Consider the following 24,317-nt stretch of genomic DNA (forward strand, 5'->3'; position numbering starts at 1 on the left):
CAACATGACAATGCCAAACCACATACTGCATCAATTACAGCATCATGGCTGCATAGAAGAAGGGTCCGGGTACTGAACTGGCCAGCCTGCAGTCCAGATCTTTCACCCATAGAAAACATTTGGCGCATCATAAAACGGAAGATACGACAAAAAAGACCTAAGACAGTTGAGCAACTAGAATCCTACATTAGACAAGAATGGGTTAACATTCCTATCCCTAAACTTGAGCAACTTGTCTCCTCAGTCCCCAGACGTTTACAGACTGTTGTAAAGAGAAAAGGGGATGTCTCACAGTGGGAAACATGGCCTTGTCCCAACTTTTTTGAGATGTGTTGTTGTCATGAAATTTAAAATCACCTAATTTTTCTCTTTAAATGATACATTTTCTCAGTTTAAACATTTGATATGTCATCTATGTTCTATTCTGAATAAAATATGGAATTTTGAAACTTCCACATCATTGCATTCCGTTTTTATTTACAATTTGTACTTTGTCCCAACTTTTTTGGAATCGGGGTTGTAAATATATTACTCTAATTAATAAAGTAATTCATCTTTTTCCTTTATCATGGTGAAGGTCATGGTGGATCCGAACTCTTCCCTCGGAACACTCGGTGTGAAGTGGGAACACTCTGTGGATGAGATGCCAGTCCTTCACGTACACACACATTCACACTGACACCTCGGTACAATATAGAGTAGCAGTTACATGTTTTTGGAGAGTGAGAGGAAACCAGAGAACCCAGAGGAAACCTTGACGGACATGAGATCAAACCCACCATGCGTTACAACACAAAAGCTACATTGCTATCGAATCCCATTGAGAAGCTCACATGTGAGAATGAAATTTTAATTCAGCATGACCAACACAAACGTAACACTGTCGCCTCACAGCAAGAAGGTTCTGGGTTCGAGCCCCGTGGCCGGCGAGGGCCTTTCTGTGTGGACTTTGCATGTTCTCCCCATGTCCGCGTGGGTTTCCTCCGGGTGCTCCGGTTTCCCCCACAGTCCAAAGACATGCAGGTTAGGTTAACTGGTGACTCTAAATTGAGCGTAGGTGTGAATGTGAGTGTGAATGGTTGTCTGTGTCTATGTGTCAGCCCTGTGATGACCTGGCGACTTGTCCAGGGTGAACCCCGCCTTTCGCCCGTAGTCAGCTGGGATAGGCTCCAGCTCACCCGCGACCCTGTAGGACAGGATAAGCAGCTACAGATAATGGATGGATGGATGGACCTACACAAACATCAGTATGGTGTTGGATATACTTCATCTTCCCCCCCCCCCAGCCGTCGCCTTGCCTCGCCTCACCTCGACACCCAGATGGTTTAAATGTGGTGATTTAAAAGCATTAAATCACAGATTATTGCGATAAAGTGAAATAGAAAATGAACGCAAGGAAGGCAGTTGTTGTGATTATTGCCATTTTTAAATTGTCACGTGATGTAATATCAATTTCTATGAATATTTACATTTCAATTTCCTCCTCTTAAGGAAATAATAATATAAAGGAAATGTCATTCAATAAAAAGGATTTCCCCTTATAGAATTCAATTAACTTTTATCACTGTATCAACACAGACAGGAAAAGCAATATTCAGTATTCAGCATTTAATATATTACTGGATGCGGTCTGTTGTCTGTCTTTACGTGTGTGCGCGTCGGGGTGTTTGCAGGCAACTTTAAGTCAGGCATTGATGGGATTATTGTGGATTACTGTCCTGAGTGACAGGCTGGGTTTGTAAAACACACTCCTCAATATCCAGGTGAAAGGAAATGAGTCTGAATTAAATTTCTATCCAGTGAAAAACAGTGAGTTCTCATTAAATAGGACACTAACTCTTCTACTTGATGTCACAAGCTAACATTCGCTTGTCCATAGTCTGTGCAAAAGTCTTAGCACCCTGTTTTTTTATACAAACTTATAGATTTCTATTTGATAACTGCTACATTATCGAGTCAAAACATTACAAAAACATTTTAGAGTTCCAAATGTTCATTTTTTTTTAGCACAAAATTAAATGTTACAGAAAAAAAAAGTTTGTATATGAGCAGCATATTCCATCCATAAGAGAGCACTATTCAGATGAAAAAAGAAAGCATAATGAAGGCTGCTGGGTTTTGGTGCAAAATGAAGAAGTGAGTGTGACAGTCAAAGTGTCCAGAAGAACTGTGGCTGGTTCTGTAAGATGCTCAGGAAAACCTACAGATCATTTCCGCATAAAACTGACCTCACTGGACCTGAGACGGATATATTTTATTTTTTTAATAGCAAAGGGTCGTCTCACACCAAATACTGACTTTGTTTCATTTATTATGGCTCACTGATTACTGTTTATAGTATTTTTTTAATGTTGAAACATTTCATTTCATTCTTTTTAAGCCATTTGTGTTCAACAGCATTTCTTTACGTGTCTAAGACTTTTGCACAGCACCGTAGATGATCTGATATGATGCTCATAATTTGGGATTTTTCTTTTTAAGTAACCAAACCCTGTTGGATGTATTTCTAGAACTTTGTCCTGGGCTTTGTTTAGATAGCTCCTTGGTCTTGATGATGATGATGATGATTGTTTCTCACTGCAGGTTATTCCAGTAACAGTTGCACTCATACTGAGATCACGTGACACTTCTAATGGTGACAAGCTGCACCAGTGGAGGTGAACTGAACTTATGAAGTTACAATTTTATTTATAAAAAGTTGTGCTGAGGTAGCACGGTGGTGTAGTGGTTAGCGCTGTTGCCTCACAGCAAGAAGGTCCGGGTTCGAGCCCCGTGGCCGGCGAAGGCCTTTCTGTGCGGAGTTTGCATGTTCTCCCCGTGTCCATGTGGGTTTCCTCCGGGTGCTCCGGTTTCCCCCACAGTCCAAAGACATGCAGGTTAGGTTAACTGGTGACTCTAAATTGAGCGTAGGTGTGAATGTGAGTGTGAATGGTTGTCTGTGTCTATGTGTCGGCCCTGTGATGACCTGGCGACTTGTCCAGGGTGTACCCCGCCTTTCGCCCGTAGTCAGCTGGGATAGGCTCCAGCTCGCCTGCGACCCTGTAGAACAGGATAAAGCGGCTAGAGATGATGAGATGAGAAGTTGTGCTGATTCTGTTGACTTTTCCTCCACTACACTACAATGGATTCATTTGTATAAATTCATGACATTTAATCCCAGTAAAGTTCATTTCAGTTCCAGGAACTGCATACACAATGTGGAAAAAGTTCAAGGAGGGGTGAATACTGATGCAAGCCCCTGTATTGAGATGAAAGTCTCAAACAGCAGGAGGTTGGTTTTTTTGTGTGTGTTTTTTTTTTTTTGTGTGTGTGTGTGTCCGTTTCACTGTCCGTCACTGTCATGGAGGGAGCTGGAGACAATCCCACTCAGGGCAGGTCACCAGTCTGTCACAGGGCTACACAAAGACGAACAACCATGACACTTACATTCACACCTCAGGGGGATTTAAAGCAGCCAGTTCACCTCATCCACATGCCCTTGAACTGTAGGAGGAAATCGGAACATGAGGAGAACATACACACTCTACACAGAAATATCCCAGTCAGCCTTTGGAACCCAGAACCTTCTTACAGTGAGGTGTCAGTGATAGAAACTGCACCACCGTGCTGCCCCTGGTTTAAATCACTTATTTAAATTGAATTCAACCCTGAGGATGTGATGTGTCTGTAAGGAACAGACATGAATTTGTGTTTGAAGTGTGTGAAAGTACAGAGGCAGGTGAGTTCCTGGTCTGCTACTGATTTAACAGTCATGTTGCTTTCATCATGCAGCACCTGAAACATCTTTCAAGGGTGAGGAGCTGATGGAGGCTGACAGAGTAATGCAATTAGTGCCACTTGACTGATCTTTGGACCTTGTAAGAACGTGCAATGTAATTAAAAACATTTTCATCAAAGAAGTTGAGGAAAAATTTCTCTTTGGACTCTTTGGATCATTCTGCCTATTGGACATGGCAGTTAAATGATTTGTGATAGATAGATAGATAGATAGATAGATAGATAGATAGATAGATAGATAGATAGATAGATAGATAGATAGATAGAATCACATACTGTCTTTGATGTTATGGATGTTCCAGAGGAAATTTAAATCAGTGTTTTTGTGAACAGCTTCATGGAGGATTTAAAGGATCTGAAACAAATTGTGATGGGATTAACAGACTCAGACAGATGAGAAAAGCATGTGGAGGTGAAGTGTGCCTGTCTGGTTTGAGCTGACCTGACCAGAAGGCTATATTATCTCAAATATTCTCTCTGTACAACCATGGTGAGCAGAAAAGCATCTCAGAACACGCAACACATCAAAACTTGAGGTGGATAAACTACAGTAGCAGAAGACCACATCAGGCTCCACTGCAGTCTGCCAAGAACAGAGGGGAAGTCATGGCCTAATGGTTAGAGAAGCTGCTTTGGGACCAAAAGGTTGCTGGTCCATATCCTTGAACCAGTAGGAATGGCTGAAGTGCCCTTGAGCGATGCATTTAACTCCAACGTTGCTCCTCAGGCTGCTCTGGGTGTGTTGTACGTTGCTCTGGATAAAATGCCATTCATGTAGTGTAGTGTAGTGTTATGTAATGGATGTGAGACTACAGTGAGCACAGGATCACTGAAAGTGGGAAACTAGAGATTTGGGAAAGAACAGCTGATGGAGATCCGTCCATCTAAACTTCAACTGAAGCTCTTGCATGATTTTATCTCTTGAACTGCTGACATGTGATTGTCAGCAGTTCAAGAGATAAAATTATGTGGTGACAGTAGAAAGGAGGTTGAGTTGGGTTTGGAGAGATGGAAGGATGCATTGGAACGAAGAGGAATGAAGGTGAACAGTAGCAAAGCGGAATACATGCGCATCAATGAGAATGGGGATGAGAGCGTAGTGAAGATGCAAGGAGTAGACGTAAAGAAAGTTGGTGAATTCAAGTACCTGGGGTCAACTGTGCAGGAAAATGGGGGCTGCGATAGTGAGGTGAAAAAGAGAGCGCAGGCAGGGTGCAGCAGTTGGAGAAGGATTTCGGGAGTCATTTGTGATCGGAAAGTCCCAGCAGAAGTGAAAGGTAAGCTGTATAAGACAGTAGTGAGACCAGCTGTGATGTATGGACTGGAGACCGTACCCTTAACGAAGAGACAGGAGGCAAAGTTGGAGGTGGCGGAGTTGAGGATGTTAAGGTTTGCGATGGGAGGTTGGACAGGATAAGGAACGAGCACATCAGAGGGACAGCACATGTGGAGAGCTTGGGAATGAAGCTAAGAGAGATGAGACTGAGATGGTACGGGCACATCCTGAGAGGAGCATGTTGGAAGGAGAATGTTGAGGATGGAGCTGCCAGGCAAATGAAAATGAGGAAGGCCAAAGAGGAGATACATGGATGTGGTGAGAGAGGACATGAAAGTGGTAGAGAAGGATGCGGAAGACAGGGAGCAATGGAGACGAAAGATCTGCTGTGGCGACCCCTAATCGGGAGCAGCCAGAAGAAGAAGAAGAGGCAGAACTGCTGACATGTGATTGGCTGAAACTCTTATGAGGAAGCAACGGTGCAGGTGTTCTTATTAAAGTGACCTGTGACTGTATATTACATTATATTTTTATGGATAAAAAAGCATAGAATGTGAAAATGAATGAATTGGAAGGAATAAAATAATAAATAATAGATTAAAAAATTTCTCAGCTAAAATAAAAAGAAGGATTAAATCCATGATGATGATGATGATGGGAGAACGTTACACTTCCCAAAAACTCTCACTGAAGCAAACTTCCCATTTCCCATGTGGCTGGGTTGCCAGATTGTGTGGTTCCACTTCCATCCGAAAGTTTGAGAAGAAATTTAGATGACGGATGTAATTAAGATTTAATTAAATTTAAACGCAGTCTGTTTTGGGGTTTATATCACGGAAAATGTCCCTGAAATTCAGTCGCTTCAACCTCACCCCATCCCTCCATCCATCCATCCACCCTCCTCCTCCTCCTCCTCGGTGCCCTCCCTCCGCGCGCGCTTTCGGAACAGAAACGATGTCGCGTGGAGGCGCGCGCAGGAGACCGGAGCTGCTTCTCCTTCACGCGCTTCCGTTAAGCGGCCAGGTGGAGTTCGGCGACTGCGGCGCTCACCTGCCTGGACTTCCGGTTCACCATCACTCGTGAGTATTATTATTATTATTATTGCTCAGTGCGTCTTCTGCTTGGTTGGAATAAAAACCTGCCCTCACACGAGTTACAGTAAGAGAACACTGTACTGTACACCCCTGATGTAGGAACCCTATAGGGCACTGTAGGACTTAGTCTCCACTCCAAGGGCAGCCTAAAGGGCATTTCATCATGTGTTTTTCCAGACTAGGATACTTCACCAGACATTCTCCACCCGAGTGGGCACTTTATCATCTCATTATCTCTAGCCGCTTTATCCTTCTACAGGGTCGCAGGCAAGCTGGAGCCTATCCCAGCTGACTATGGGCGAAAGGCGGGGTACACCCTGGACAAGTCGCCAGGTCATCACAGGGCTGACACATAGACACAGACAACCATTCACACTCACATTCACACCTACGCTCAATTTAGAGTCACCAGTTAACCTAACCTGCATGTCTTTGGACTGTGGGGGAAACCGGAGCACCCGGAGGAAACCCACGCGGACACGGGGAGAACATGCAAACTCCGCACAGAAAGGCCCTCGCCAGCCCCGGGGCTCGAACCCAGGACCTTCTTGCTGTGAGGCGACAGCGCTAACCACTACACCACCGTGCCGCCGCACTTTATCATGTTTTATGTAAAGGCACTCTAGAAGGCACTGTCATGGTGCTTTTTTTGACCATAGGGGCTATTCTTGGGTTTCACGTGACGTCACATCCGCCTCATTAGTTATTCAAAACTTTAGCTGGTGGTCTACCAAAGCTCATTTGACAAAGTGTTTGTACGGACAAGGTTCATTGCTCGCATGAAAAACGCCTTACGCTTGCGTTGCTTTAGGTTGTTCGAATCGATCAAACCATGAAACTGAAACTAATAAAAGTTTCTTCAGGGTTCCCCATGAACTAATAAATAAGGGTGAATGAATACAGGATTTCACAAAGGAGAAAGGTGGCTTTCGAAACCTCTCAGTGAAATCGAAGGGAGTCGAGTCGAGTCGAAGCACGCTCGAGTTTGCAGTGATCACTTGGTGAAAGGATTGTATTTCTCTCTCAGTGTTTTCCAAGTATTTTTCTTGCTACGTGTCGTTATTTTACGGTACTTTTTTAGTCACGAAGCGCTAAAGTCCCCAGCTGTTTCTTTGTTTCCTCCTCACAAAGTCCATATGTATGATGGTCGCGACAAAATTCTTCCCCAGCCGTACAGTTACCGTACAATGCGCCGTGATCACTTCTGCATCTTGTTTAACTAAGATCCAGGTCTTTAAAGGGGTTTCTGATGATCTTTGTGAATTATTTAGCTGAGAGATAAGAGCCAACACAAGTGAGAATCAAGCAAACTGTTGTTTGTCTACACTTCAACTTGCAGCGCTTCGTTGTAAAGACGCGAACAAAAAGCTTTAAAAAAAAACCACACTTACACGGGCAAAAACAATCCAGGATTCATTCGGTAGCGACTTGATCCCGAGGTCCTTTACCCAGCCACATACAAAAAAGCTGTAATCCTCCACACTCTTCCACGCTTTCATCTGTTTTGCGGTGTAGAAGGACGTCTGCAACAGATAGTTCGAGATGTCAGGGAACTCGACTGAAGGGTAGTTTTCAAGATCGTATGACAAATCCTTCTTTCCCAGACTGTAGGGGTCGATTCCATTGCACATAGCAATCTTCTGAATATATCTAAAACGAGCAGTGGCTTCTAGATTTCGAGCGTACTCTGATAAGTTATCGCTAGCTGTTTGCACTACGGCAGCTGTTTTGGTTTGCTCGACCACCAGCTGTTTTACCGGAAGTGAAATCGCGAAGAAAAGGCATGTGACTGAAACCCAAGAATAGGGGCAGTTCCTGTCTGTCTCCTCATCTGCTTTCATGTATTTTTAATCAACGTAAATGTACTTTAATTAGTTAATTAATACACTTGTCTCTCGAGACACACACACATATATTAAAAAATAATATTGGCTGGCCTGTGATGATCTGTCGACTTGTCCAGGGTGTACCCCACCTCTCGCCCATAGTCAGCTGGGATAGGCTCCAGCTTGCCTGCGACCCTGCACAGGATAAGTGGCTACAGATAATGGATGGATGGATGGATGGATGGATGGATATTGGCTGGCTTTTTTCATGGTCTATCAGATATATTCCATTCAGCATGATACTGAACAAGTTGAAGACGAGTAGCTGAATGGAATATATCTGATACACCACGAAAAAAAGCCAGTCAATATTATTATTATTATACAGTGGTGCTTGAAAGTTTGTGAACCCTTTATAATTTTCGATATTTCTGCATAAATATGACCTAAAACAACATCAGATTTTCACACAAGTCCTAAAAGTAGATAAAGAGAACCCAGTTAAACAAATGAGACAAAAATATTATACATGGTCATTTATTTATTGAGGAAAATGATCCAATATTACATATCTGTGAGTGGCAAAAGTATGTGAATCTCTAGGATTAGCAGTTCATTTGAAGGTGAAATTAGAGTCAGGTGTTTTCAATCAATGGGATGACAATCAGGTGTGACTGGGCACCCTGTTTTATTTAAAGAACAGGGATCTATCAAAATCTGATTTTCACAACACATGTTTGTGGAAGTGTATCATGGCACGAACAAAGGAGATTTCTCAGGACCTCAGAAAAAGCGTCGTTGATGCTCATCAGGCTGGGAAAGGTTACAAAAGCATCTCTAAAGAGTTTGGACTCCACCAATCCACAGTCAGACAGATTGTGTACAAACGGAGGAAATTCAAGACCATTGTTACCCTCCCTAGGAGTGATCAAACAACAAAGATCACTCCAAGAGCAAGGCGTGTAATAGTCGGCGAGGTCACAAAGAACCCCAGGGTAACTTCTAAGTAACTGAAGGCCTCTCTCACATTGGCTAATGTTAATGTTCATGAGTCCACCATCAGGAGAACACTGAACAACAATGGTGTGCATGGCAGGGTTGCAAGGAGAAAGCCACTGCTCTCCAAAAAGAACATTGCTGCTCGTCTGCAGTTTGCTAAAGGTCACGTGGACAAGCCAGAAGGCTATTGGAAAAATGTTTTGTGGACGGATGAGACCAAAATAGAACTTTTTGGTTTAAATGAGAAGCATTATGTTTGGAGAAAGGAAAAAACACTGCATTCCAGCATAAGAACCTTATCCCATCTGTGAAACATGGTGGTGGTAGTATCATGGTTTGGGCCTGTTTTGCTGCATCTGGGCCAGGATGGCTTGCCATCATTGATGGAACAATGAATTCTGAATTATACCAGTGAATTCTAAAGGACAATGTCAGGACATCTGTCCAAGAACTGAATCTCAAGAGAAGGTGGGTCATGCAGCAAGACAATGATCCTAAGCACACAAGTTGTTCTACCAACGAATAGTTAAAGAAGAATAAAGTTAATGTTTTGGAATGACCAAGTCAAAGTCCTGACCTTAATCCAATCGAAATGTTGTGGAAGGACCTGAAGGGAGCAGTTCATGTGAGGAAACCCACCAACATCCCAGAGTTGAAGCTGTTCTGTACGGAGGAACGGGCTAAAATTCCTCCAAGACAGTGTGCAGGACTGATCAACAGTTACTGGAAACGTTTAGTTGCAGTTATTGCTGCACAAGGGGGTCACACCAGATACTGAAAGCAAAGGTTCACATACTTTTGCCTCTCACAGATATGTAATACTGGATCATTTTCCTCAATAAATAAATGACCAAGTATAATATTTTTGTCTCATTTGTTTAACTGGGTTCTCTTTATCTCCTTTTAGGACTTGTGTGAAAATCTGATGATGTTTTAAGTCATATTTATGCAGAAATATCGAAAATACTAAAGGGTTCACAAACTTTCAAGCACCACTGTATATACACATTTCTTTCAGGTGTTCAATTCGTCTTTCTCTTTCAAAATTCTCTCAAAATCGTCTGTATTTAATGAAGTAAACCTGACAGCTATCTTTGTTTACAAATTGTCCCAGTCGCTTGCTAGCGCAGAAGTTTTACGTCTCTGACATGTGACGTCATGTTGTCTTGACAACCATGCAGTATCGTAAACCGTATTCAACGCTCATTCTCCATTAAATAGTTCTCCATTGAATTCTCCATTGAATAGTGTGATGTAATACACATAGGACGCATGCTATCAAACCAAATGAATGAAACCTGCTAGAAGGGAATAGAACGCATGTTTTTATTCCATAAAAAAAGTCTCCTGTCTGTATAGTGATATATTAAACATATATCCTAAAAGGCTTTTCACACAACAGGTTACATGTTTTATCTGGTGTTAAGTAGAAATCTCAATATATCGATGAAATGACATGATACAGCTCAGGAAACTCTGTGATAATGATTGAAAAGCTGTGATTTCATTGGGTCAGTTCTACTCCTTGCACAGTAACTTCTAAAGATGAGGACCTGGATGCAGGTGGGTGTGTGGTCATCTCACGGACACTCACGATGGTTTCTCAGCAGCAACTCTGATATTTAATGAAGGTCAACTGCACGTTGCTTCCTGTGTGAAAAGCCTTTTATGTTACACGAACAGAATGAGGAGCTCTTGTCTCGTTCTGGGTGTGTAGGTTTGAAGCCATGCAGCGCAGACACACGACGCTGAGGGAGAAAAGTCGCAGGGGGCCGGCGTACATGTTCAGCGAGCGCGACAGGAGTCTCACGGCTGAGGAGGAGCGCTTCCTGGATGCCGCGGAGTACGGAAACATCCCAGTTGTCCGGAAGATGCTTGAAGACTCTGAGACGCTCAATGTGAACTGTGTGGACTACATGGGTCAGAATGCTTTGCAGCTCGCCGTGGCCAATGAGCACCTGGAAGTGACCGAGCTGCTCCTGAAGAAGGAAGGTCTAGCACGGGTAGGTGATGCCCTGCTCCTGGCCATCAGTAAAGGCTACGTGCGCATCGTGGAGGCTATTTTGGCACATCCGGCTTTCGAAGGTGGTCTCCGCTTTGCTCCGAGTATCTTGGAACGGGAACAGAAAAACGAAAATGATGATTTCTATGCATACGACGAGGACGGAACACGGTTCTCGCGCGACGTGACACCTGTGATCCTGGCTGCACACTGTCAGGAGTATGAGATCATACACACCCTGCTGGTCAAAGGAGCACGCATCGAAAAGCCTCACGATCACTTCTGCAAGTGCGTCGAGTGTGCCGAGAAGCAAAGGCAAGATTCCTTCAGCCACTCGCGCTCACGCATGAACGCCTACAAAGGCCTGGCGAGTGCCGCCTACCTCTGCCTGTCCAGTGAAGATCCGGTGCTGACGGCCTTGGAGCTCAGCAACGAGCTCACGCAACTCGCCAACATCGAAACTGAGTTTAAGGTGAGAGGACTGTTCTGCACTGGTCTGCATTGTTCCACACTGGTCTGTAGTTGTACCTTAAACAAGTTTACATCACAAATTCTGGATTCTGATTGGATTAATTCTCTATAATAGCTGCTACTGATCACCATATTGCCATCATTTTTGTTACTGTTATCGTAAGTGATACATAAAAGTGTGTAGTTGTTGATATGGTGACGTTTGCTGGAAGGAGAATTTTTTTTCACATTTATAGAAGGAGTCTCCAGTGTCAGCTCTTTGTGACAGTCCAAGGTACGTTTTCTGACATCTTCAGGCCAGATGAGTTTACACTTTGTTGTTAACAAGCTGCATTTTTTAAAATTATTATTATCTTTGAGACAGAGTAGAAAAGAGAACCTGGTGAAGGACGTTTGTCGCTGCTATAACGCAAGTCAGAACAGGAGCTAACTCCTGTTTTTTTGTGAATATTTACTGAAGCTACAAACAGATCAAAAAAGGAATTAAACACTTGGGGACATGCGGTTATTGGGAAATAATTAATTTCGGAGCAGTAACAATAACTCCGCTTCATTACACCATCCTGTCGTTAATCCTTGTTTTCTTCTTTAACTACTTCTACCAGGTTAAAGATACAGGTCTGAAAGGTACTAAAGGTACAAAACCATACCCTTCTACTGCAGTGATAAACATTGCCACTTCTTTTTCTGTAATCTTTCGAGCTCACAATACTCTGTGATACTTTAAACCCTGACACTTTGGCGGAGGTGCTGTTTTAATCACGTTATTAAATAATGCAGCAGTAATTCCGGCCTCCCAGAGAGCCTTAATGGAATTTCAAAGGAACCACTGCATTTTAATTTGTTTTTCAGACAGGTTTCTTTTTGGATTATTCTGGGAAAGGTTAAAGGCTTGTTGTCAGTCCAGCTTCACTTCACTTTCTCTTTTGCCCAAATGAAGATTAAGTCTTGTCATCAAGCCACCGTCGTTGTCACGGTGATAATCGCTTGTGGATCAAAACAAATGATCAGCATGATTGCAGGCTCTTTGTCTTTGAATTAGTTTTCTGTTTTCTAACATGTTGTTTGATGGTCGAACGAGTCTGAGGAGAGATCATTGTTTCTAAGAAACTCTCGTCACTGATCCTCACAGCCTGATTCTCACGGCTTCTCTTTATTGATTGAGTGAGCGTTTAATTGAAGTGTCTGTCTTGCCAGCAGCATGGAATCACGCTGTTGTTATTTATTCCCTAATCACTGAGCTCCAAGCTCTTTCTTTCACATGGATCAATAACATCATATGATTTTTTTTAACCGCTTATATGTCATAAAGTGTTTATATATATATATATATATATATATATATATATATATATATATATATATATATAAAATAGGATCAGATTAAAAGAATGAGAAAAGAGGATACAGAGAACAGACAGAATAATAGCAAATACAGATGAGACAATACAAAGCACAAAGATTTGACAGGAATATTTAATTTATTTAATATCGAACCTTTTTGAAACCTTCCTAACAACTGACACATGTCTACATCAGCATTCATAAAGTCTTCTTTCAAAAGGTGTAAGGTGTTTTTCTGACTTTTGATGTCAACTTGCGGCTCTAAAGTATTTCGTTGTATAAATAAAGAATAAAAGTATTCAAGAAAAACAATCAAGTTTTATTTCACTTCACCCACATCCATAATTTACCAAAGATTATTTTATCAGTTATGAAAGATTGTCATGTCATTCTTTCCATCCTTCCTTGGCTTATCCTGCACTACATAGGGTCGCCATTTCGAGTCTTCTGCCTCCATCTTTGTTTATCTTGGACGTCTACTTCAACCAATGCCTTCTCTCTTATGTCTTCCTCAGCAACATCCATCCATCTCCGCTTTGGTCTTCCTATTCTCCTCTTTCCAACACAGTTCTCATCACGTCATGTCATACTTCTTGTCAGTTTATATTTCCGTATAGTTAATGTTCTGGATAGTGGAATGTCTACAAAAGAAGTGTGTTCATCTCAGCGCTTATGTTTATCACATCTACAGTGGGGCAAAAAAGTATTTAGTCAGCCACCAATTGTGCAAGTTCTCCCACTTAAAAAGATGAGAGAGGCCTGTAATTTTCATCATAGGTACACTTCAACTATGAGAGACAGAATGAGAAAAAACATCCAGAAAATCACATTGTCTGATTTTTAAAGAATTTATTTGCAAATTATGGTGGAAAATAAGTATTTGGTCAATAACAAAAGTTCATCTCAATACTTTGTTATATACCCTTTGTTGGCAATGACAGAGGTCAAACGTTTTCTGTAAGTCTTCACAAGGTTTTCACACACTGTTGCTGGTATTTTGTCCCATTCCTCCATGCAGATCTCCTCTAGAGCAGTGATGTTTTGGGGCTGTCGCTGGGCAACACGGACTTTCAACTCCCTCCAAAGATTTTCTATGGGGTTGAGATCTGGAGACTGGCTAGGCCACTCCAGGACCTTGAAATGCTTCTTACAAAGCCACTCCTTTGTTGCCCGGGCGGTGTGTTTGGGATCATTGTCATGCTGAAAGACCCAGCCACGTTTCATCTTCAATGCCCTTGCTGATGGAAGGAGATTTTCACTCAAAATCTCACGATACATGGCCCCATTCATTCTTTCCTTTACACAGATCAGTCGTCCTGGACCCTTTGCAGAAAAACAGCCCCAAAGCATGATGTTTCCACCCCCATGCTTCACAGTAGGTATGGTGTTCTTTGGATGCAACTCAGCATTCTTTCTCCTCCAAACACAACAAGTTGAGTTTTTACCAAAAAGTTCTATTTTGGTTTCATCTGACCATCTGACATTCTCCCAATCCTCTTCTGGATCATCCAAATGCTCTCTAGCAAACTTCAGACGGGCCTGGACATGTACTGGCTTAAGCAGGGGGACACGTCTGGCACTGCAGGATTTGAGTCCCTGGCGGCGTAGTGTGTTACTGATGGTAGCCTTTGTTACTTTGGTCCCAGCTCTCTGCAGGTCATTCACTAGGTCCCCCGTGTGGTTCTGGGATTTTTGCTCACCGTTCTTGTGATCATTTTGACCCCACGGGGTGAGATCTTGCGTGGAGCCCCAGATCGAGGGAGATTATCAGTGGTCTTGTATGTCTTCCATTTTCTAATAATTGCTCCCACAGTTGATTTCTTCACACCAAGCTGCTTACCTATTGCAGATTCAGTCTTCCCAGCCTGGTGCAGGTCTACAATTTTGTTTCTGGTGTCCTTTGACAGCTCTTTGGTCTTGGCCATAGTGGAGTTTGGAGTGTGACTGTTTGAGGTTGTGGACAGGTGTCTTTTATACTGATGACGAGTTCAAACAGGTGCCATTAATACAGGTAACGAGTGGAGGACAGAGGAGCCTCTTAAAGAAGAAGTTACAGGCCTGTGAGAGCCAGAAATCTTGCTTGTTTGTAGGTGACCAAATACTTATTTTACAGAGGAATTTACCAATTAATTCATTAAAAATCCTACAATGTGATTTCCTGGATTCTTTCCCCCCATTCTGTCTCTCATAGTTGAAGTGTACCTATGATGAAAATTACAGGCCTCTCTCATCTTTTTAAGTGGGAGAACTTGCACAATTGGTGGCTGACTAAATACTTTTTTGCCCCACTGTATAAGCAGTTGTTCCTTCATAAGATTTGTTTTTTTCCTCGCTCTTGAAGTGAACAAAGAAAAAAACGCAGCTTGTCACGTCACCGAGAGAACATAAACCCCTGAAGATGTCTCAAAACTTAAACGATACTTTACCTCTGTTGCAAAGCGCTGACGCTGGAGACTCCTTCCATCAAAGTTAAACAAACTACCAAGCTGTTGCTATGGAAACGGTAACATTTTAGAACGATGGTACGACTGTCAGAGCTGCTGTTACGGAAAATCAAGAAAGAAAAAAAATCTGAATTGAGAATTTAACAATTATTTGCCAAAGGTGAGGTGAATATCGGTGAATAATAGCTGAGATGAAGGTGGATAATTGTTTTAGTATAAATACAAAGGTGATTATTAAAAAAAAGTAATCCTATTTTAAAAAATAATTTACTTCAAACTTCAAAAGCAGGATGTAAATGTAATAACGGTGCGGCGCAGACTTGTCACTTCTCTACGCCGAGTCACATAAAATACTTTGTTTTGAAATCGATAAAATAAATCACAAGCCCACCTTCCCTTTGAATAGTTTTAGATCAAACTTCGTAGCATCTTCAGTGTTTTGAGGAACAGCATTTTCTTTCATTTGTAATTCTTCCTCACTTACAGTGACAAAGCGATCGGCCGCCATTTTGTTGAGTCGCTCGAGGTGATTATCGAGAAATAATCCGAATTTCTCGACCAATCAGCATGCGATTTTCTCTAATAACCTCTGTATTTATACTAAAATCTAAATATTCAGAGAGGGTTGAGTTTAGAGACGTCAAACAGTTTGATAAGTGAAGATACAGGATACGGTGATTGTAGCAGAAGAATTGGATAAGATCATAAGAACTTTCGTTGCTTGCGTTTCACTGTAGAACGACTACAGAAAGCTGTCCATGCAGTGTAAAGACTTTGTGGTCAGGGTGCTGGACCTGTGTCGAAACACCGAGGAGGTCGAGGCCATTCTGAACGGAAACGTGGACCATAACCTGCCGAGTGACCACAGCAGGCCCTGCCTGAGCCGGGTAAAACTGGCCATCAAGTTTGAAGTCAAAAAGGTATCGTACGGACAAACAAAATGTACTTTGTATTGATTATGTTCGAATTCTATCCATCGTAAATCTTATTTCTGCACAGTTCGTGGCTCATCCGAACTGTCAGCAGCAGCTCCTCACACTGTGGTATGAAAATCTGTCTGGTTTGAGGCAACAGCCCATCGGAGTGAAATGTTTAACGGTTCTCGGGGTGATGGTGACTCTGCCATTCTTGGCCATCGCATACTGGGTGATGCCGTACAGCAAGGTACGATCCAGGCGCACAATCAACAAATATAGATGTGTAACAAAGTTCCAATGTAACTATAAACAGATAAAAAGTATGATCCGTCATTGACTAATAAATATAAAATTGTCATAGTTGGGAAATTGTTACGGTACAAGAGGAATAAAACATTTCAAGATGTGCTGCTCGAGGAAAATGATCAATGTCACAGTTCAATCAACAGAGCAGGAACATTGTTGATTATTTTCCTCTTGCAACATGTCCCATAGTGGTTTAATCCTTTCTTTTATTTATTTATTTATTTATACATATGGCAGCTTGGAAAGAATATTTATGCTTTTATATTAGAATCCATAACCAAGTTCTGTTTTTATTTCATAAATGCTCTTGGGTAATACTTAAAAAAATAAAGACTACTTAGTTTTTTTTGTTGTTTGAAAAATTATCATATGAACTGCTGAATATTGTGTTCACACACATTCATGGTGCCGTATACAGCAGTTTAAGCCATAAATATTTCATTCAAATTGTAACACACAGTCAGTGCGTTTACATGCACATAGAGAAAATCGAATTTCTGCCGTAGCTCGACTGAAATCGAAGTTCTAAATGCCATGGAAACACCTTAGCTCGGATGAAATCGAACCAAACTGGATTTCTCGTAATCGAGCTACGCGACCTAGATTATGCGATTGTAGCCGAGCTACTTAGTGCATGTAAACCCTATCGAGCTACGTAGTCGAGCTACTTACTTCAGCACTGCCCCTTCTGGAAGTGACGAGTGACGAGACCACAAGCAGGAAACACAACAGCCTCGGTCGGCATGACAACAGTAGTAGAAACGTGCACTTCTGGAGCAATGAGGAGATAGAGTTCATGCTCATTCAGCTTAAGGGGTTGAATATATATATATATATATATATATATATATATATATATATATATATATATATATATATATGCACAGTGGTGCTTGAAAGTTTGTGAACCCTTTAGAATTTTCGATATTTCTGCATAAATATGACCAAAAACATCATCAGATTTTCACACAAGTCCTAAAAGTAGATAAAGAGAACCCAGTTAAACAAATGAGACAAAAATATTATACTTGGTCATTTATTTATTGAGGAAAATGATCCAGTATTACATATCTGTGAGTGGCAAAAGTATGTGAACCTCTAGGATTAGCAGTTAATTTGAAGGTGAAATTAGAGTCAGGTGTTTTCGATCAATGGGATGACAATCAGGTGTGAGTGGGCACCCTGTTTTATTTAAAGAACAGGGATCTATCAAAGTCTGATCTTCACAACACATGTTTGTGGAAGTGTATCATGGCACAAACAAAGGAGATTTCTGAGGACCTCAGAAAAAGCATTGTTGATGCTCATCAGGTTGGAAAAGGTTACAAAACCATCTCTAAAGAGTTTGGACTCCACCAATCCACAGTCAGACAGATTGTGTACAAATGGAGGAAATTCAAGACCATTGTTGCCCTCCCCAGGAGTGGCCGACCAACAAAGATCACTCCAGTAGCAAGGCGTGTAATAGTCGGCGAGGTCACAAAAGACCTCAGGGTAACTTCTAAGCAACTGAAGGCCTCTCTCACATTGGTTAATATTAATGTTCATGAGTCCACCATCAGGAGAACACTGAGCAACAATGGTGTGCATGGCAGGGTTGCAAGGAGAAAGCCACTGCTCTCCAAAAATAACATTGCTGCTCATCTGCAGTTTGCTAAAGATCACGTGGACAAGCCAGAAGGCTATTGGAAAAATATTTTGTGGACGGATGAGACCAAAATAGAACTTTTTGGTTGAAATGAGAAGCGTTATGTTTGGAGAAAGGAAAACACTGCATTCCAGCATAAGAACCTTATCCCATCTGTGAAACATGGTGGTTGTAATATCATGGTTTGGGCCTGTGTTGCTGCATCTGGGCCAGGACGGCTTGCCATCATTGATGGAACAATGAATTCTGAATTATACCAGTGAATTCTAAAGGAAAATGTCAGGACATCTGTCCATGAACTGAATCTCAAGAAAAAGTGGGTCATGCAGCAAGACAACAACCAAAAGCACACAAGTCGTTCTACCAAAGAATGGTTAAAGAAGAATAAAGTTAATGGTTTGGAATGGCCAAGTCAAAGTCCTGACCTTAATCCAATGGAAATGTTGTGGAAGGACCTGAAGCGAGCAGTTCATGTGAGGAAACCCACCAACATCCCAGAGTTGAAGCTGTTCTGTATGGAGGAATGGGCTAAAATTCCTCCAAGCCGGTGTGCAGGACTGATCAACAGTTACTGGAAATGTTTAGTTGCAGTTATTGCTGCACATGGGGGTCACACCAGATACTGAAAGCAAAGGTTCGCATACTTTTGCCACTCTTGTAACATTTGGATCATTTTCCTCAATAAATAAATGACCAAGTATAATATTTTTGTCTCATTTGTTTAACTGGGTTCTCTTTATCTACTTTTAGGACTTGTGTGAAAATCTGATGATGTTTTAGGTCATATTTATGCAGAAATATAAAAAATTCTAAAGGGTTCACAAACTTTCAAGCACCACTGTATATATATATATATCGATGTTGCTGTCCTCGTCGTCGTTCTTCTTGTGAACACGGAACTGATAACTTTGTTTATACTCTTGAATAGCTCTTCTTCATGACGACAACCGGAAGTGTACCAACACGATGGGGCGTGTAGCGCCACCTGTGGCTCGGTTGCACAATGTACCTCACACAATAGCTCGATTTCCTTGTGTGCATGTAGGATTGGATTTCTCTGGCACCCCTGCTGGGACCCTTAGCTCGATTACCGACAGTAGCTCAATTTGGATGTGCATGTAAACGCACTGACTGTTTGATTTGTAAAATTTTCAAAATGGCTGACTTTCGTTTTGCTCTTAAATTCTTGCTAAACAGGAAAATTGCACGTAAACCAATTAAGTAGCTAGTAACCAACCTGATGATATGAAGAACTCTTGATACATTAAAGAAACTTGGCTTGAGCTCATGGTATAATGTGTTTACTCCAAACTGAATCCATAGAAAAATTCTCTCCACTTATATCTGTAAACGCTGATGTATTTTCCCAAGGCAAATAAATTAAGGCAGATTTTGACATCTAATCATTTTGAACATTGATTTTATTCTTCTGGGTTTTTTTTTTTTTTGTTTAACTTTTCTCCAAAGCTGGGTCAGGTTCTCCGCAGTCCGTTCATGAAATTCGTGGCCCATGCAGTGTCCTTCACCATTTTCCTGTGCTTGTTGGTGCTCAATGCCTCCGATCGCTTCAATGGAGTCAAAAACCTGCCCAATGAAACGATCACTGATCACCCGCGGCAGGTCTTCAGGGTCAAAACCACCCGGTTCTCCTGGACCGAGATGCTCATTATGAAATGGGTTCTTGGTTAGTATCTCAGAGAGACTTGGTCCAGCATCTCTTTACATTGTTGGAGGCTAATCAGTGATGTCTGGGTCTGGTTGTTCAGGAATGATCTGGTCGGAGTGTAAAGAGATTTGGGAGGACGGGTTGCGTGAATACGTCATGCAACTTTGGAACATTTTAGACTTCGGCATGCTGTCCATCTTCGTGGCGTCCTTCACGGCGAGGCTCATGGCGTTTCTGCAAGCGTCTCGCGCACAGCTGTACGTCGACTTGCATGTGACAAGCTCGGACCTGAGTAACACCTCACTTCCTGCAGAGGTGGCCTACTTCACTTACGGTAAACGAATCCTAAACTGCGCTGTTAAAGATTTCAAATGTAGGCTCTACAGCAGATAAAATCTTTTTAAAAATGTTGTGTTTGTTTTTTTTCAGCAAGGAACCACTGGCTTCCCTCTGACCCCCAGCTCATCTCTGAAGGTCTCTACTCCATTGCTGTGGTCCTCAGTTTCTCACGCATCGCCTACATCCTGCCGGCCAACGAGAGCTTCGGACCTTTACAGATCTCCCTGGGTCGCACCGTGAAGGACATTTTTAAGTTTATGGTCATCTTCATCATGGTCTTCCTTGCCTTCATGATCGGCATGTTCAATTTGTACTCCTACTACCTGGGCGCCAAGTATAACCCCGCCTTCACCACGTAGGTCTGGAGCAAAACCATACTTGTTTTGCAGTATGATTGATAGCTATGGGCCGGATTCAACGCCATGTCAGTATTTAAACTGGGAAAGTTCTGGGCTCATTATTCAGATTATAGAAATCAGACATGTTGTCATGGAAAGAAAACTTGCCCATGGCTTGAACTTTGACCAATCCCTTTTTCAGCTACACTTACAGCTCACGTTAAGGGTTTTTCATCATTTTATCCATCAAAAAAAAAAAACTCTGAAGGGCCTTTTCATTGTTTTTTTGAAACATTTACAGCCCAAACATAAATTTAACCAATACATACTGTGTTCAGAGCAAAATGTAAGACAATGGTGTTAGATTTAAGACTTTTTCTCAAGCCAAGGTCAAGAAAAATGCATTTATGTTCAAGGTCAGAATCTCACATCACTGAGACACGCCTCTGTTTTACTCAGACTCCACCCACCAGGTGTATCTCACATGCAGCTTCTGAATTTTGCTCGAGTTTGGAATCATGTCCGATGTCTGAATAGAGATGTGCACAATTTCAGTATTAAGTCCTCATTGCATGCACATTATTTCAACTCTGAACCCAAACCATGTGTGTGTGTGTGTGTGTGTGTGTGTGTTACACAGGGTAGAAGAAAGCTTCAAGACACTGTTCTGGTCCATCTTTGGTCTGAGTGAGGTGATCTCTGTGGTGTTGAAGTACGACCATAAGTTCATTGAGAACATCGGCTACGTCCTGTACGGCGTCTACAACGTCACCATGGTGATCGTGCTGCTCAACATGCTGATCGCCATGATGAACCACTCCTACCAGGAGATCGAGGTGAGCTCCGAGTCCTCTGCCATCTCTGAAAGCAGGATTGTGGTGTGATCTTAGGTTTTTGCTGTGAACAGGAGGACGCAGATGTCGAGTGGAAGTTTGCCCGTGCTAAGCTCTGGCTGTCCTACTTCGATGAAGGCAGGACTCTTCCTCCACCTTTCAATCTGGTGCCCAGTCCTAAATCCTTCTATTACATGGGCCTCCGCACGAGATCTTGCCTCGTCAGGTTATGCAAGACCAAAGGTCGTCGTGGAAGCCAGCAAGACACGGACATTCCAAATTCTCTGTCTAAGGTTGGAATCTGATTGGCCCCGCCCCAAGCACTGAGATGGTTTAATTAGGAAAATATGATGCAACACACTTCACCCAGTACATCAACTTCAAATTAGTTTCCAAGAAGAGAATGAATCACGTTTTTGAGATGTTTGTTCTCTGTGTCAGCTCCACAGGTATCGACCTTGCCACACTCAAGATGAATACACAATGAGCAAACCGATCAAACATCCAACCAGATACCAGGTCATAACTCATTTCTTACATGACACCCAATACTTGCATGTTCTCTCATCACTTGCATTAAACCAGTTCTTGTTCTTAATTCATCAAATCCACAGAAGATCATGAAGCGTCTCATTAAGCGATACGTCCTGAAGGCCCAGACTGACAGCGAAAATGATGAGGTCAATGAGGGTAAGCCCAGTATCCCAAACACGACTGATAAATGCATCAGCATGGTTTTAAGACGTTGTGCTATTTTTTTAAGTGCTTGGTTTTGCTTGCTGTGTGTGGGACCCACCAGGTGAGCTGAAGGACATAAAGCAGGACATCTCCAGCCTACGCTATGAGCTTCTGGAGGAAAAATCTCAGGTCACAACAGAACTTGCCGATCTCAGCCAGCAGCTGGGTGAAAGACTCAGTAAATCCACCAAGAAAGCATGAAGAACCTTCTACCAAAGGAGCGCTGAAGAACCTTCAAACAAGAAAACGTAGCTAATTGAAATAAATTTCAGCTAATTTCTTCAAAAGTCATGAACTATACATCTACATTCTGTAAATGGCTCTCAGTTGCATATATTTCGAAAAACCCTGGAATTTATTGAAGTCAATGAATGAGGGAGAATTTGGAAGATTGTTAACGTTAGTTCTATTCCCAACAACATCTCATAACATGCTGAATCTAAACTGTTGCCTATGGAATGGACTAAATGGAAAGGACCTAATTTATAATGAGCTCTTATTCTCCGATATGAATGAGCCTAATTTTTTTTCTCTCATTTTGATTTATTGAGGTTACATCCCACAGAGGGACCTACATAATTTGTGTTTTTGCTGATTATATTTTAATGAATATTTACAATAAAACAGATCTTTATAGTGTTCAAATATTCAAGAGTAGCTATATTGGAAGATTAATATTTTCTTGCATTCATCAAGCTGATGAAATTTACATCTGGGTGCATTATAACATTTTACTAAATTATTACTATTATTATTATTATTATTATTAGTAGTAGTAGTAGTAGTAGTAATATTATCCAAACTACCTGTATAAGTAGTGAACATTTTAATAGACTTTTAATAAAGAAAATACAATTCATTTCACCAACAAATTATGGACTTAAATTATTAATAAAAAATAAATTTACACGATTTAAGATTTCAGTTATTTTTTCACATGTAATTTCTTCCATGGAATATCCAAGTAAGTGTCATTTCACTCCAGGTTTTTTGACAAGTATATACACTGGAACTTGGAACACCTTTTAATTGAAGCGCAAATTATTTTTATAGATACGGTCCTGTGCAAAAGTCTTAAACACCCTATTTTTTCCCCCTACAAACTTTGTTATAGATTTCTAATTGATGACTTCTACATTATCAAGTCAAAACATTACAAAAACATTTTAGAGTACCAAACGTTTGTATTTTTTCCAGTACAAAATTAAATGTTACAGAAAAAAAAAACAGTTTGTATCTGAGCAGCATATTCCATCCATAAGAGAGCACTTTTCAGAGTAAAAAAGAAAACATAATGAAGGCTACTGGTGTAAAATGAAGAAGTGAGTGTGACAGTCAGTGTCCAGAAGAACTGTGGCTGGTTCTGTAAGATGCTCAGGAAAACCTACGGATCATTTCCGCATAAAACTGACCTCACTGGACCTCAGACTACTTTTTTAAAGCAAAGGGTCGTCTCACACCAAATACTGACTTTGTTTCATTTATTATGGCTCACTGATTACTGTTTATAGTATTTTTTAAAGTGTTGAAACATTTCATTTTGTTATTTTTAAGCCATTTTTGGTCAACAGCATTTCTTTACATGTGTCCAAGACTTTTGCACAGGACTGTAATCTAATTTATATTGATTTGATTTATTAGCTTTGCCACAGCAAGATGTATATACGTACATACATTATGGCTGGGAAACCACTACAGCTTGCACCAATTACAGTGGCCCCATTGTACCAAATCTGCATGTCTTTGGATTGTGGGGGAAACCGGAGCACCCGGAGGAAACCCATGCAGACACGGGGAGAACATGCAAACTCCACATAGAAAGGCCCCTGTCGGCCGCGAGGTTCGAACGCGTAACCTTCTTGCTGTGAGGCGACAGCGCTAACCACTACACCACCGTGCCACCCTTATTAATGTCAAGACTGATTACTGATTCAAAGATTATACAAATATTTTTCATGATAATTGTTTATTGGCATCATTATAGCTTTTTAGTTGAGAACCTTCCACCCACAGAACTCAGACCAGTTACCTCAGCAATATCAGAGGTTAAGATGGGTGGATCGATACCAAAGTATCAAACCTTCCAATCCTGATGGTTTAGTATTGAGAATCAATCTTCATCATAAATAAAAGTTGATAACAAGTGCCTAGCATGAGTACATGAGATTTAGTCATTCAGACAGTGGGAGAAAGGAAACACAGACTCATCATTATCATGTTCTCCCTTGTGCAGCACTGTTGCCAGGTCAGGGTCCACGTGGACCCTGTTGATCCACGTCATACCAGATGCCCTCCTTGC

At 41.6% G+C, this 24,317-nt stretch overlaps 1 protein-coding gene across 1 annotated transcript; it reads left to right on the plus strand.

Moving 5' to 3' along the window:
• Positions 1–10,696: 10,696 nt before the first annotated feature.
• LOC132873550 (short transient receptor potential channel 7-like) lies at positions 10,697–22,531 on the plus strand. Its single transcript, XM_060909235.1, has 11 exons — positions 10,697–11,446; positions 15,971–16,153; positions 16,233–16,397; positions 19,572–19,788; positions 19,871–20,104; positions 20,200–20,464; positions 21,088–21,283; positions 21,355–21,573; positions 21,722–21,799; positions 21,895–21,970; positions 22,080–22,531. The coding sequence occupies exons 1-11, from the start codon at positions 10,700–10,702 to the stop codon at positions 22,217–22,219; spliced, it is 2,520 nt and encodes an 839-aa protein (XP_060765218.1). The 5' UTR covers positions 10,697–10,699; the 3' UTR covers positions 22,220–22,531.
• The last annotated feature ends 1,786 nt before the right edge of the window (positions 22,532–24,317 follow it).

Source organism: Neoarius graeffei, chromosome 25, assembly GCF_027579695.1.
Source record: "Neoarius graeffei isolate fNeoGra1 chromosome 25, fNeoGra1.pri, whole genome shotgun sequence".
Taxonomy (NCBI): domain Eukaryota; kingdom Metazoa; phylum Chordata; class Actinopteri; order Siluriformes; family Ariidae; genus Neoarius; species Neoarius graeffei.

What these genes read in the sequence shown, in the direction of transcription:
- LOC132873550 (XM_060909235.1), top strand. Translation starts at nt 10,700, where the DNA reads ATGCAGCGCAGACACACGACGCTGAGGGAGAAAAGTCGCAGGGGGCCG. An exon ending in GGTGGCCTACTTCACTTACG is followed by an intron (nt 20,105 to 20,199) that starts GTAAACGAATCC and finishes GTTTTTTTTCAG; the next exon opens with CAAGGAACCACTGGCTTCCC. An exon ending in TTCCAAATTCTCTGTCTAAG is followed by an intron (nt 21,574 to 21,721) that starts GTTGGAATCTGA and finishes TCTCTGTGTCAG; the next exon opens with CTCCACAGGTATCGACCTTG.